Source organism: Scyliorhinus torazame, chromosome 10 (genome assembly GCF_047496885.1).
Source record: "Scyliorhinus torazame isolate Kashiwa2021f chromosome 10, sScyTor2.1, whole genome shotgun sequence".
Classification (NCBI taxonomy): Eukaryota; Metazoa; Chordata; class Chondrichthyes; order Carcharhiniformes; family Scyliorhinidae; genus Scyliorhinus; species Scyliorhinus torazame.
The window spans coordinates 147,253,732-147,268,853 of NC_092716.1; the positions used below are offsets into that span (position 1 = coordinate 147,253,732).

Here is a 15,122-nt window from a genome sequence, read left to right on the forward strand (position 1 = left end):
GGAAGGAGGAGGGGGCCTCAGTTTGGACCCCGATACGCAACAACCATAGATTTGCTCCGGGCTGGATAGACGGCGGGTTTCCAGGCTGGTATAGGGCAGGCATTAGAAGGGGACCTGTTTATAGATGGGACTTTCCCCAGCGTGCAGGCGCTGGAGGTGAAGTTCGACCTGCCCCCGGGAAATGCTTTCAGATACCTCCAGGTTCGGGACTTTCTCAAGAAACAGGTGGGGACATTTCCGCTGTTACCCCCTCGAAGGATACAGGACAGGGTTGTGTCTGGCATCTGGGTAGGAGAGGGGAAGGTGTCGGACATATATCAGGAGCTCCAGGAGGGGCAGGAGGCCTCAGTGGGGGAGCTGAAGGGCAAGTGGGAGGAGGAGCTGGGTGAGGAGCTGGATGAGGGCCTGTGGGCTGATGCCCTGGGCAGGGTGAATTCGTCTGCATCATGCGCCAGGCTCAGTTTGATTCAATTTAAGGTGGTGCACCGGGCTCACATGACAACGGCAAGAATGAGCAGGTTTTTTGGGGAAGAGGACAGGTGCGCGAGATGTGCAGGAAGTCCAACGAACCATGTCCATATGTTCTGGGCATGCCCAGCGCTTAAAGAATTCTGGCAGGGCTTTGCGAGGGCTATGTCCAGGACTTTGGACACGCGGGTGAAGTCGAGTCCAACAATAGCGACATTTGGGGTGTCGGAGGATCCGGGAGTGCAGGAAGTGAAAAAGGCCGAGGTGTTGGCTTTTGCCTCCCTGGTAGCCCGGAGGCGGATGTTGTTAATGTGGAGGGACTTGAAACCCCCAAGCATGGAGACCTGGGTTAGCGATATGGCGGGGTTCCTCAGCCTGGAGCAAATAAAGTTTGCCTTGAGAGGGTCTTTGATGCTGTTCTCCCGGCGGTGGCAACCTTTCCTTGACTTTCTAGGGGAGCAGTAATTGTCAGCAGCAGCAACAACGGGGGGCTCAGGTGGGAGGACTTGTCGGTATAATGTGTGTTTTCGTTTTGTATAATGATAGCAGCCACCTTGTTCTGTCAAATATTTTTCGTTTACTGTTTTTCTTTTTGTTATGTGAAAATCCTGGTTGAAAAAAGCTTTAATAAAAATAATTTTTTTAAAAAACCAAAATAAACCCCACTGCAATGAAGTTTCTGTAAAAAAAAGCCCCTAGTCGCCACACTCCGGCGCCTGTTCGGGTAACAGAGGGAGAATTCAGAATGTCCAATTCACCTAACCTGTACATCTTTGCACTGTGGGAGGAAACCGGAACATCCAGAGGAAACTCACACAGACACGGGGAGAACGTGCAGACCCCGCACAGACAGTAACCCAAGACCAGAATTGAACCCGGTTCCTTGACACTGTGAGGAAGCAGTGCTAACCATTGTGCCACCATGCCGCCCCATGTAAACTGAGAAACTCCTGCAGACCCTCCAAGCAATCCAAAGTTAGATCCCCATGACCCCTCAGTGACAGACATCCTGCAAAGACTAACATTACCTGATTTCACCCTTTGGAGCTGCGGGACAAAGGAATGTGGCCTCCGTCCTTGCTGAGGCTTGATCCGGGAGTCAGTATGCAATCAGCAGACAGACAGGAGTCAGACATAAGCAGAACCTGAGGAGCTTCAAAGCTTTCCTCACAGTGACTGGTCAGGTTTAATTTGTGGATTCCTGTCCAGTCGTGAGCGATTTGGATCCCCATGTAACAGAATTTGTGCCGGGCTCGTTTAAATGGCATTCCCTCCAGCTCTGCCACTCCCCCTTGCGGGTTCACCGGGAAAACTTCACTTTTTCCCAGGTTGAGTTTGTAGCCCAAGAAGGCTCCAAACTCTTTCAAGAACGTCATGATTCCTTCCATGCTGCTTCGCGGGTCCAAGATGTAGAGGAGCAGGTCATCCGCATAGAGCAAGACTCTGTGCTCTCTGTCTCCTCTCCAGATCCCTTTCCAATTGGAAAGGGGCTGGTTTAGTACAGTGGGCTAAACAGCTGGCTTGTAATGCAGATCAAGACCAGCAGCGCGGGTTCAATTCCCGTACCGGCCTCCTTGAACGGGCACCGGAATGTCGCGACCAGGGGCTTTTCACAGTAACTTCATTGAAGCCGACTTGTGACAATAAGCGATTATTATTATTATTATTGTTAGTTCTTTGCCACCCTGTGCACGATCAGCAGTGGTTCGATCGCAAGGGCGAACAGCAGCCAGGACAATGGGCATCCCTGCCTTGTGTCTCCGTGCAGCTGGAAGTACTTAGAGCTGGTGGTATTTGTCCGTACGCTCACTGCAGGAGCGTTGTACAGGGGTTTCACCCATGCGGTGAACCCTCTTCCAAGCCCGAACCTCTCCATACCTCTGAGATATTTCCAGTCGACTCTGTTGAAGGCCTTTTCAGTGTCCAGGGAGACGATCACTTCAGATGTTCGCTCCCCGGATGGATCATGATTAAGTTCAGCAGACGCCTGATGTTTGATGTTAGCTGACTACCCTTGACAAAGCCCTTCTCGTCTTCTGCTACCACCTCTGGTACGCAGTCCTCCAGCCTTTTGGCTAGGGTTGTGGCCAATATTTCCACTTCGACGTTTAGCACGAAATGGGTCTGTAGGACACGCATTCTGTTGGGTCTTTGTCTTTCTTGTGCATCAGCGAGATTGAAGCTTGTGCTTGCGCAGGGGGGCGGGGGAGTTGGGCACGGCCAGTCTCCAACTTCACATCCATATAATGTGGAGCGTGGTGGGAGACTACGGATCGCGGACTATTCCGCTCTTACTAGCCCTGGAAACACCGATTTCCCCACAACAAAGAAATCGATCCGTGTATATGCGTGTGTACCTGTGAGAAGAAGGAGAACTCCTTCTCCCCTGTGTGGGTGAACCGGCATGGGTCCACTGCCCCCATCTGCACCATCAATGTGCACCATCTTTCGTCATGTTGGAGGCCTTTCCTGCTTTGGCATTTGACCTGTCTGTCTGTGGGTCCTGTACACAGTTGAAGTCCCCCCCCCCCCCCCCAATTATCAGTCGGTGTGTATCTATGTCGGGGATTTCCACCATGGTCTTCTTTATAAACTCTGTGTTGTTCCAGTTGGGAGCATACACATTGACCAGGACTACCGGTGCCCCCGTCTAGGACACCGCTGACCATGACATACCGTCCCTCTGGGTCTGTGAACAATCCTTGTTGCCGTAAACACTATCCTCTTATTAGCAGTATGGCTACCACGCTGACTCTCGCCCCGTAGCAGGAATGGTAGGTCTGTCCCACCCAGCCCTTGCTTACCCGCAGTCAGTCCTTCTCCCTCAGGTTCATCTCATGGAAAAAGACTATGTCGGCTTTCAAACTTATCAGGTGAGCAAAGACTCTGGACCTTTTCACTGGGCTGTTAAGTCCCCTGAAGTTCTCGGTGACTATCCTGATGGGGGGTTTTTGTTCCTCCCTCCTGTAGGATAAACCATACTTACCTGCGGATGCACCCTGAGGCACGATCAATTGGATAAAGACGATAGTTGAATCCAACTGAGGCTTTATTGCTATCAGATGTGTGGCCTCCCACCGTACATCACCTAATACAGGTGTAACAGTGTGGTGGATAACTATACACAACAATGAGTTAATATTTACAAGATTTGAGCAAACAAATGTCCTTTGATGTCCGGTGGACCGGTCAGAGGTTTAGCCGATCTGGGGCCTTGATGTTCCTCTGGGAGCGACGCAGTGGTGTCGGTCGTGTTGATGCTGATCTGGTCGATGGTGACTCCGGGAGCGTGCCAAAATCCTCTTCATCATCGGGTGTGGGCAGGGGAGGACGGATGGTCCTGTCGAGGGGTGCTGTTGGGAGCGACGGGGGAAGGGAGTGTGGCGCCGGGGGCGGAGGGGGTGTGGGTGTGGAACCTGCTGGTGCCAGGTCCCTGAGGGAGACAGTATCCTGGCAGCTGTCGGGGAATACCAAGTAGGCATACTGGGGGTTTGCATGGAGCAAGTGCACCCTCTCCATCAACCAGTCCGCCTTGTGGAGTCGGACGTGCTTACGGAGAAGCACAGTTCCCGGAGCTGCGAGCCAAGTTGCAAGCGACACCCCGAATATGGACTTCCTGGGGAAGGCAAAGAGACGTTCTTGGGGTGTATTGTTTGTGGCAGTGCAGAGTGATGATCGAATGGAGTGGAGTGCATCAGGGAGGACCTTCTGCCAGCGGGAGGCCAGGAGATTTCTGGACCGTAGGGCCAGCTGAATGGCCCTCCATACCATCCCATTCTCCCTTTCTACCTGTCCGTTTCCCCGGGGGTTATAGCTTGTTGTTCTGCTGGAGGCGATACCCCTGCTGAGCAGGAACTGATGCAGCTCATCACTCATGAATGAGGATCCCCTGTCACTGTGGATGTAGGCGGGGAAACCGAACAGAGCAAAGATTGTGTTGAGGGCTTTAATGACGGTGGCAGACGTCATGTCGGGGCATGGGATGGCAGAGGGGAATCTGGAGTATTCGTCGATCACACTGAGAAAATATGTGTGACGGTCGGTGGAGGGGAAGGGGCCTTTGAAGTCCACGCTGAGGTGTTCAAAGGGGCGGGAGGCCTTCACTAGGCGCACACGGTCCGGCCGGTAGAAGTGCGGCTTGCATTCCGTACAGACCTGGCAGTCCCTGGTGATTGTCCTGACTTACTCGACGGAGTAAGGCAGATTTTGTGCCTTAATGAAGTGGTACAACTGTGTGACTCCTGGGTGACAAAGGCTGTCGTGCAGGGCCTACCTGTGCGCTGGCACATGTACCTCATGATAGGGCGTCTGGGGGCTCATTGAGTTTGTCGGGGCGATACATAATCTCGTAATTGTAGGTGAAGACCTCGATCCTCCACCTCAAGATTTTATCGTTCTTGATCTTTCCCCGCTGTGTGTTGTTGAACATGAAGGCTACCGACCGTTGGTCAGTGAGGAGAGTGAATCTCCTGCCAGCCAGGTAATGCCTCCAATGCCGCACAGCTTCAACGATAGCTTGGGCCTCCATTCCGACGGATGAGTGCCAGATTTCTGAGGCATGCAGGAAAAGAATGCCACAGGCCTGCCTGGCTGATTGAGGGTGGCGGCAAGGGCGACGTCTGATGCGCCGCTTTCTACTTGGAAGGACAGTGTCTCATCTACAGCGTGCATTGTGACCTTGGCAACATCAGCTTTGATCCGGGCGAAGGCCTGTTGGGCCTCGGCCGTCAGGGGAAACTCGGTGGACTGTATGAGTGGGTGGGCCTTGTCCACATAGTTTGGGACCCACTGAGCGTAGTACGAAAAGAACCCCAGGCAGCGTTTGAGGGCTTTGGGGCAGTGGGGGAGGGGGAGCTCCATGAGGGGGTGCATGCGGTCGGGATTGTGGTGTTGGGTGCTCTGAGGTACAGATGAACCAACATGGTTGCGATTGGTACAATGCAGTTTTATTCCAACTTGTTATTTACAGATCTGTCTTGGTACTCAGCACGTGGTGACTGTGTGAGTGTCTTGTTAATCAGGTCCTGTCCTTGTCCTTGTCTCCAGATGGACTGACCACCAGGTGTCGTGTTTCTTGTCTTATACTGTGTCTGCTCTTGTCTGTGATTGGCTGTCGTGTTATGTGTGCTAATTGGTCTGTTGGTCTATCTATCACGATGTGTGTGTTTGAATATCATGACATCCCCCCTTTTTTACAAGATTATGTGCCTACGTGGTTATAAATATGAATGTGTCATGAGTGCAGCTAAAGGTGTGTGTGCGTGATATTTACAGCATGTACATGTGGCGTCACTATATACAAGGGGCGATGTCAGGTGTGGCATGCTAACGAGGTTGTACCATAACAAAAGAAGAAAAACTTTGAAGTGTGGTCCGGTCAAACGAGATCTGGAATGATAAAACAGTAACATGTTCCAATACAATAGTTGCTAAACTTTGATGTGTGGACAGTCTCATAAGTCCAGTCTAGTAGGTGGGAGACGAATTTGGGTTGACCGCCTCAAGGGTGGGTAGAGAACCACCGGCTGTGGTGCGAGCCTGGCCACGGGTGGCGACAGAAAGGGCATGGTATATGGCAGCTCCACGAAGTCACTATCAGGAACCAGTGGAGGACACGGCGTCTGTGTATGGTTCCGTTGCGAGCGTGGAAGTAGGCGAAGGGCTCGCCGATTGCGCCTACGCACGGATCCATCCGGCATGCGTACCAGGAACGAGCGGGGAGCCACGCGTCGGAGAACTTCGGCAGGTGCTGACCAGCCACCGTCTGGTAGATGAATGCGGACGTTGTCTCCAGGTGCCAGGTGGGGAAAGATCAATTGCCCGTATGTCGTACGATCTCTTCTGGCGATCACGCTGCAGTTGCATCCTATGCAGTACCGGAGCATGGTCTGTTGTTGGTGCCAGGATGGAAGGCACAGTGGTTCTGAGGGTGCGACCCATCAGCAGCTGTGCTGGCGAGAGACCCGTGGCTAGCGGGGCTGAGCGATAGGCCAGCAGGGCAAGGTGAAAGTCCGATCCGGCAGCAGCAGCCTTGCAGAGGAGCCGCTTGGCAATGTGAGCGCCCTTCTCCGCCTTTCCATTGGACTGGGGATGCAGAGGGCTGGACGTCACGTGTGTGAAGCCATACGAGGCGGCAAAGGACGACCATTCATGGCTGGCAAAACAAGGCCCATTGTCCGACATGACAGTCATCGGAATGCCGTGGCGAGCAAAGGTGTCTTTGCAGGCCCTGATGACAGCAGACGACGTCAGATCGTGTAGGCGTATGACTTCTGGGTAATTGGAGAAGTAGTCCATGATGATAACATAGTCCATGCCAAGCGCGTGAAATAGGTCGACACCCACCTTCGCCCAGGGGGACGTCACCAGCTCATGGGGCAGAAGCGTCTCAGGACGTTGCGCCGGCTGAAACCTTTGGCAGGTTGTGCAGTTGATCACCATGTTGGCAATTTCGTCACTGATGCCCGGCCAGTATACCGCCTCTCGGGCCCTCCATCTGCACTTCTCGACCCCCAAATGGCCTTCGTGTATTTGATCGAGTACCAGCTGGCGCATACTGTGCGGAATGACAATCCTGTCTAGCTTCAGAAGGATCCCATCAATGATGGCTAGGTTGTCCCATACATTATAGAACTGCAGGCACTGCCCTTTGAGCCATCCTCCCGTCATGTGGTGCATCACTCGCTGTAAAAGGGGGTTGGCCGCTGTCTCTCGGCGTATGCGGGCCAGACTGGAGTCGTCAGCCAGCAGATTTGCTGCTGTCAAGGCCACCTGTGCCTCGACCTGACATACGAACCCCTCCGCATCTGGTGGCGTGCTCACTGCTCTGGATAGGGCATCCGCCACGATGAGGTCCTTCCCTGGAGTGTAGACCAGTTGGAAGTCATACCTCCTGAGTTTAAGTAGGACGCGCTGGCGGCGAGGGGTCATGTCGTTCAGGTGTTTGTTTATGATGCTGACCAGGGGGCGGTGGTCAGTTTCGACCGTGAATCGTGGAAGACCATAGACATAATCGTGGAACTTGTCCAAACCGGTTAGCAAGCCCAGGTATTCTTTTTCGATTTGCGCGTAGCGCTGCTCTGTGGGGGTCATAGCCCATGATGCATAGGCCACTGGGGCCCATGACGACGTGTCATCCCTCTGCAGGAGCACTGCTCCAATGCCGGATTGGCTGGCATCAGTTGAGATTTTGGTGGGACGAGACGTGTCGAAGAACGCCAACACTGGTGCCGTGGTGAGTTTGTGTTTGAGCTCCTCCCATTCCAGCTGGTGTGTGTGTTGCCACTGGAACTCTATAGATTTTTTTACGAGATGGCGTAGAGTCGTTGTGTGGGAGGCAAGGTTGGGAATGAATTTCCCTAGGAAGTTGACCATGCCAAGGAATCGTAGGACAGCCTTCTTGTCAGCCGGCTGCGGCATGGCTGTGATGGCGCTCACCTTGTCTGCATCCGGACGGACCCCTGACCGGGAGATGTGGTCCCCCAGGAACTTCAATTCGGTCTGGCCAAAGGCGCACTTGGCTCGGTTGAGGCGCAGGCCGTTTTCCAGTATGCTGGCAAAAACCCGTTGGAGACGATGTATGTGCTCCTGCGGTGTGGTGGACCAGATGATGACATCGTCCACATATACGCGCACCCCTTCGATGCCTTCCATCATCTGCTCCATGATTCTGTGGAAGGCCTCGGATGCCGAGATGATGCCAAATGGCATCCGGTTGTAGCAGAATCTGCCGAAAGGGATGTTGAAGGTGCATAGCTTTCGGCTGGACGGGTCCAGTTGGATCTGCCAAAACCCTTTAGAAGCATCCAGTTTCGTGAATATCTTCGCTTGGGCCATTTCACTGGTGATCTCCTCCCGTTTAGGTATGGGATAATGTTCCCGCATAATGTTATTATTGAGGTCTTTGGGGTCTATACAGATGCGGAGCTCGCCAGAGGGCTTCTTGACACACACCATGGAGCTGACCCATGGCGTGGGCTCCGTGACCCTGGATAGGACCCCTTGGTCGCATACAGGACTGCGCGAGTATGCGGAGGTGCGTCAGAAAGGGTTGAAAGAGCTCATCCTTACCTTGCAGGCGTTGGTGAAAGATATACCTCTCAAAGCTTTCATTGACCTCAACGTTGAAGTGCTGGTCGAGCTTGAGGAGGACCGTGTCATATTTAGATTTGTTCTCGTCTTCCGCGAACACCAAGGAGTTGTATACATCGATGGCGTGCTGACCTGTGGTAGTGAGGAGCATGGCAATCTTTGTTTCGTCTGAGGCACCCTGTTTTTCGTTGGCTCGCATGAACAGTTCGAATCGCTGCTTGAAGAGCTTCCAATTGGTGCCCAGGTTCCCAGCGACTTGCAACGGCTGTGGTTTGTTGTAGGTGTCCATGACTCGGGATGGCAGTTTTGCCGGCAGGTATCCATCCACTCACTGGTATCATGTGGTGTTGGGTGCTCTGAGGTACAGATGAACCAACACGGTTGCGATTGGTACAATGCAGTTTTATTCCAACTTGTTATTTACAGATCTGTCTTGGTACTCAGCACGTGGTGACCTTGTGAGTGTCTTGTTAATGAGGTCCTGGCCTTGTCCTTGTCTCCAGATGGACTGGCCACCAGGTGTCGTGTTTCTTGTCTTATACTGTGTCTGCTCTTGTTTGTGATTGGCTGTCGTGTTATGTGTGCTAATTGGTCTGTTGGTCTATCTATCATGATGTGTGTGTTTGAATATCATGACAGGGATCGGGCCCCAGAACTCCGTTCTTAACCACATAGCTGAGGATGGCTAAGCGGTTCGTGCTGAACACGCACTTCTCCTTGTTGTAAGTGAGATTTAGCAAGGTTGGCGCCGTGGTTCTGCTGATCATGGCCGCAGATGACGTTGTCTAGGTACGGAAAGGTGGCCCGCAACCCGTACCGGTCGACCATTCAGTCCACCTCCCTTTGGAAGACCGAGACCCTGTTTGTGACACCGAAGGGGACCTTAAGGAAGTGGTATAGGCGGCCGTCTGCCTCGAAGGCGGTGTATGGACGGTCCAATTTACGGATGGGGAGCTGGTGGTAGGCAGATTTCAGGTCTACCGTTGAGAAGACCCGGTACTGCGCAATCTGGTTAACCATGTCAGATATGCGTGGGAGGGGGTACGCGTCGAGTTGCGTGTACCTGTTGATGGTCGGACCTGATGAAGCTCTTGTCCTGGGCACTGTACCGTCTGCTCCTCGTGGCGATGGGTTTGCAATCTGGAGTTAGATTGGCAAAGAGGGAAGGTGGGTCGACCTTTAGGGTCGCGAGGCCGCACGCAGTAAGGGGTGGTAAGGGCCCGCTGAATTTCAGTGTTAGGCTCTGGAGATTGCACTGGAAGTCCAGGCCGAGGATTAGTGCAGCGCAGAGGTTAGGGAGGACGTAGAGGGAGAAGCCGCTGAATTCTACACCCTGGATCGTGAGCGTGACCGTACAGTACCCCCGGATCACTACGCAATGGGATCCGGAGGCCAGGGAGATTTTTTGGTTGGCGGGGTGTATTGTGAGGGAGCAGCGTCTTACCGTATCCGGGTGTATGAAACTTTCAATGCTCCCGGAGTCCAGCAGGCAGGAGGTTACATGTCCCTCGACTTTCACGCTGGTGGATGCATTGGTCAGGTTATGCGGACGAGACTGGTCGATTGACATGGAGGCGAGTCTTGGTTGGTCGTCGGATAATGGGGCGGCTGGTGAGCCCGGGTCCTGGAACGCTGGTGGTGCCCATGTGCTGAGGGGTAGACAAGATGGCGGCGCCCGAAGATCATGAGGGTTACAAAATGGCGGCGCCCATGGAACGCATGTTGCGGGGGTGGAACAAGATGGCGGCACCCATGGAATGCACGTGTTGCGCAGAGGGGAAGATGGCGGCGCCCACTGTCCGCACGTGATCTGGGGGGGGTGGCGGCGCCCATTGTCCGTGACTGAGGGGGGTGGGGGCGATAGTGACGACTGAGCGGGCCTGGCACACCGCGGCAAAGTGGCCCTTCTTCCCGCAGGCTTTACAAACGGCAGCGCGGGTTGGGCAGCGTTGGCAGGGGTGCTTCTGTTGGCCGCAAAAATTGCATCGGGGCCTCCAGGGTTCGCTGGCTGGTGTGCAGCACAGGCATGTTGGGTGGGCAGCGCCCCCGCTGGGGCGGCTGTCTGTGGGGTCCACGAAGCGTAGGAGGGGTGGGCCGTGCGGCTGGGGGTGTAGGACTGGACGTTGCGCAGGCCGACCGTCATGGAGAGCGCTAGCGTTTTAGTCTCTGCAAGGTCGCGCGTGGCCCCTTCTAGGAGTCGCTAGCGTATGAGATCTGACCCAATTCCAGCCACAAAATCGTCCCGCACAAGGAGGTCTGAGTGTTCCGTGGCCGTAACGGCCTGACAGTCACAGTCCCGGACTAGTGGGATTAGGGCCCACCAGAAGTCTTCTATGGACTCAGCAGGGAGTTGAGGGCGAGTGGCGAGTGCGTGCCTGGCGAAGAGCGTATTCGTTTTCTGTGCGTAGTTGTCCTTGAGTAGAGTCATGGCTTTGGCGTAGTTCGCCGCGTCCTGGATTAACGGAAAGACTTTGGAGCTCGACCTGGAATATAAAATCTGAATCTTCTGAGCCTCCGGAACCGGGGTTGGTGCCGCATTGATATACGCCTCGAAGCAAGCTAGCCAGCGCCGGAAGTCCTTTCTGGTGTCGCTTGAGTGCGGATCCAGCTGCAGGCGATCCGGTTTGATACGGAGGTCCATCCTTAGAAACTGATAGCAATAAATTGAGGCACGATCAATTGGACAAAGTCGATAGTTGAATCCAACTGAGGCTTTATTGATATCAGATGTGTGGCCTCCCACAGCAGCTGGCGAAATGGCTGCTGGCTGGAGGACACGCATATTTATACCCCGCCTGCTGGGCGGAGCCAGGGACTACCAGCGAACCTGTAGGTCCTACCGTACATCACCTAATACAGCTGTAACAGTGGTTTACCACACGCTCCTACACTCCGGGGTTTCCCTTTGTTTGGGGGCTGTCCAAGATGGCTGGGTCTCCTTTCTCACCATGAGGTCGGGTCCCTGCGCTCCAAAGTTTCCCTTGTCCATGGGCCACCAAACATGGCGGCCAACTATGTGTACGCCATGTGGGCGTGACCCTGCACTCCGGGGTTTCCCTTTGTTCAGGGGCCTTCCAAAGTGGTTGCTTGCGGTGTCTTTGTGTTCCAAGTCGCCAGGGGCGGCCTGTTGCGGCCAGCCTAATGCCCTTGCTATCTTTGTTCCTATGTTCCCCTGATGGTATTTGCTCCCCCCACCTCCTCTTCCTCCCCATCCTATAACTGCCCCGCTCCCCCGCTCCCTTCCCTCTCTTTCTTCCCCTAATCATCCTCTGTTGCTGATGTTGCCCGCCCCCCGTGCCAGGCGCTGTCTCCTTGCCATGGCCTCTCTTTCCCACTCCTTCTTCTCTTTCATCCCTCATCCTCAGAACGAGGCAGTGCAGTCCCATGCAAAGTGTTCATCATGTTGGTTCACAGTTCGTAAATCAACAAGTAAGGTCTCTTCCGATGATCTCTTTACCGCTGTCTCTGCTGCCGTTTCTCGAGCCCGCTCTCTAAGACAAACTTGTCCTCGAACGCAGGGGCAGTGAAAAAGCGCTCCCTGCCTTGGAATGTGAGTTTGGCTGGGTACAGCATCTCAAACTTTACGCTATTCTTGATCAGCACAGCCTTCACCCTGTTGAATTCTGCCCTGCACTTGGCCAGTTCAGCCCCATGTCCTGGTAGATCCTGATCCGGTGACCTTCCCTGTTACAGTTCTTTGTCTGCCTCACCCATAGCAGGATTCATTCCCAATCTTGGTACCAGTGCATTTTAGCGATTATCGCCCTCGGCTGGACTTGGGCTCTGGGCAATGCAACTGGTGGACTCTGTCTATTTCTGATGGGTTGGGAAAGCTATCCCTTCCCACCAAATTGCCAGCATTTGGGCCATATAGTGCCTGGGATTCCTACCTTTGATCCCCTCCGGCAGGCCCACAATCGGCAGGTTTTGGTGCCTCGAACGGTTTTCTTGGTCATCGATTTTTCCCTTCAGACTCCCCTGCATTGCGACCAACTTTGCTACTTCTTTTTCCAGGGCGATCTGGTCACCCTGGTCTCTTGCAGCCTTCTCCAGCTCTTTTATGGCACTTTCTTGAGCTTCCAGTCGTCCCACCATCTTGTCTAGAGCCACTTGCATGGTCGCTGGAGCTTCCGCGACCGCACCCCTGACCGCAGCTTGGATGTTGGTTTATATCTCTTCTCTGTGTTCTCTCAGTTCTCTTGACAGAAACATCCTCCACCCATCCCCTGGTGTGGGGAGGCTCCTTCAGTGGGGGAGGGGAAGAGCAGTTCTTCTCATTCTGGCGAGGCCTGGGTTTGCTGGTTCAGTCATTTGCTTCTCCTGGCTTTTTCCACTCCTAGTTCTGCGTGGCCTCTGGAGTGGCTGTTGCTTGGTATTTCTCTTTGCGTTGCTGTTGGTTGAGATGTGGGATGTATTTTCCTTTGTGTTAGCGGGTTATTTCGGGTGAAGGAGCTTATTTTCGGATTCATGGGGGAAGTCCTGCAGAGCAATTTCAAATTTAATTGGGCATGAAAGGCTCCATGAACAAACAACTTCAAGAGGATTTATGAGGTCAGACCGCTTCTGTGTAACTGCAGAGTCTCTTGAAAGTTAATGGGGTGTGAAAATCTCTGTCAACAAACAACTTCAAGAGGGTCCATGAGGCCAGACCGCTTCTGTGTGACGGCAGAACCTCTTAAAAATGAATGGGGCATGAAATGCTCTATAAGCAAACAACATGACGAGGCTCTCTGAGGCCAGACTACTTCTGTGTAACTGCAGAGCTTCTTTAAAGTTAATGGTGCATGAAAGATTTTCAAGAGACAAGCTGTAAAATAGCACTGTATGTGAGAAGATTTCAGGACTTACAAACTGCAGATTTCCTGTGGGCTGTTAAGGGATTTTAAACCTGAAAGAGAGCAGATTTGAAGGCCACATAGATCAACTGTGACCCCCATCTCGGGGGGAGACCCCTGACCTGGCTCCTTCAACCCCAAATCTGATCCCCCCCCCCTCCCCCAGCTCCCTTGAAGAACCCCCCTCTGCACTTGGCCAGTGGTTACTTTGCCCTTGAGCACCCTGACAATAAGTGGAAAGCAGTACTCACCTCATTCCATCCTCTTGGATCCATGGGGCCTGGTTCACATTTTTAAGGAGCAGTAGTGTGAAATTCCACAGGTTTGTGGGAAGATTCAGTGAGGCCGGAAATTTGACTTTGGTTTCGTTAATGAGAGTAAAATGGATTCCAATACATTTAAATCATGTTCCCGCCCTTTCTGGGCATGAACCTGATTATGTCAGTGGAGAGGGTCCAGGAACATCGAGTTCAGAGTTCCCATTAGTACGATTCCGATTTCAGGCCTCTTGCAAAAGTTATCAGCTATTTGGGGATGGCTCTGAAAAATTGTGGTCTATGTCTGTGTGTGACTCCAAAACAATAGGAGCTACCTGGCAGTGCAAAGACATTTGCACCTCATTATCTCTGAATATACTCGAATGACACATTGTGGGGTTGCCACACCAAATTCAAAGAGGACCACCTGCATTTTAAAACCTGGGTTCACAACCAGAGTCTGCTAGAACAAAGAGCCCCTCAACCTTCCTTTCAATTCTTAATGGCTGAGACATTTAACTATCTTGGGATCCAGACGGGGATGTGCACCTTTTGTCAAAGGCACTGCGAAGAGGTGGAAATCATGGAACATGGGCCTCTAGCTTGTGTGACAAGTAATATTGCCTTGCTGTACTGCAATATCTCAGTTTGCCATTTTGCCATCTAACTAGCAGCAACAAGGGCCTCAACCCAGGGTGAACACCTGGGCACATCTACACTGCTTCTGCTGGAACCTCTGTACTATTGCCCACAAAACTCAGTTATCTCTGTGTGCCTATCTTATCATGTGAAGTCATGTCCATCAGAAAAGTGAATTATACAGTATCAGCTTTCAACCTGCTGACCTCCGTGAAGGAATACCTGTGATTCTCTGACTTTGAGTCTGGAACCCATGTGAAACACCATCTGCGGGATTCTCTGTCGGCGAGATCCTCCGCTTTGCCGGCAGGGCACCACTCCTACGGGTTTCCGACAGGGTGGGGTGGCCAAAATGTGAAACCCCATTGGCCGACTGAGGGAACAGTGGATCCCGCTGCCAGCAGGGGCGCACTGCACTGGAAAAGGGGGCTAGCGGGACAGAGAATTCTGCCCATATTTTTGACATGATCTCTGCATTGTAAATCTTTCTTTTCAATAACCTTCTTTTATTGTATGAATGCAAAAGAGGCTACGTTTTGAACCCCCCTTCACCACCTCATTTTGAGCTTATACACATAAACTAACTCTTTCATTTCATCATGGGTTTGCTGTGGGGTTTGTGGTGAACCACTGTAATAGGAGATTTAAGGTAGGACCTGCACTACAGGTTCGCCGGTAGCTCCTGCCGGCTGGCTCCGCCCACGGAGAACTGTATAAATATGCATGATCTCCAGTGCCCTGCCATTTCGCCAGCTGCAGCAGGCCACGCATCTGACTGTAATAAAGCCACAGTTGTACCCAACTTTAGTCTTTGTGCAATTGATCGTGCATC

The 15,122-nt window shown here is 52.9% G+C and overlaps 1 protein-coding gene across 1 annotated transcript in view; it reads right to left on the reverse strand.

Moving 5' to 3' along the window:
* LOC140430269 (uncharacterized) overlaps positions 1-12,675 on the reverse strand; it is a 144,547-nt gene extending 131,872 nt beyond the window's left edge. Inside the window, exon 1 of the mRNA XM_072517693.1 lies at positions 12,450-12,675. Within this exon, the coding sequence (XP_072373794.1) occupies positions 12,450-12,675 (226 nt within the window). The remainder of the gene's footprint in view (positions 1-12,449) is intronic.
* Positions 12,676-15,122: the final 2,447 nt, after the last annotated feature.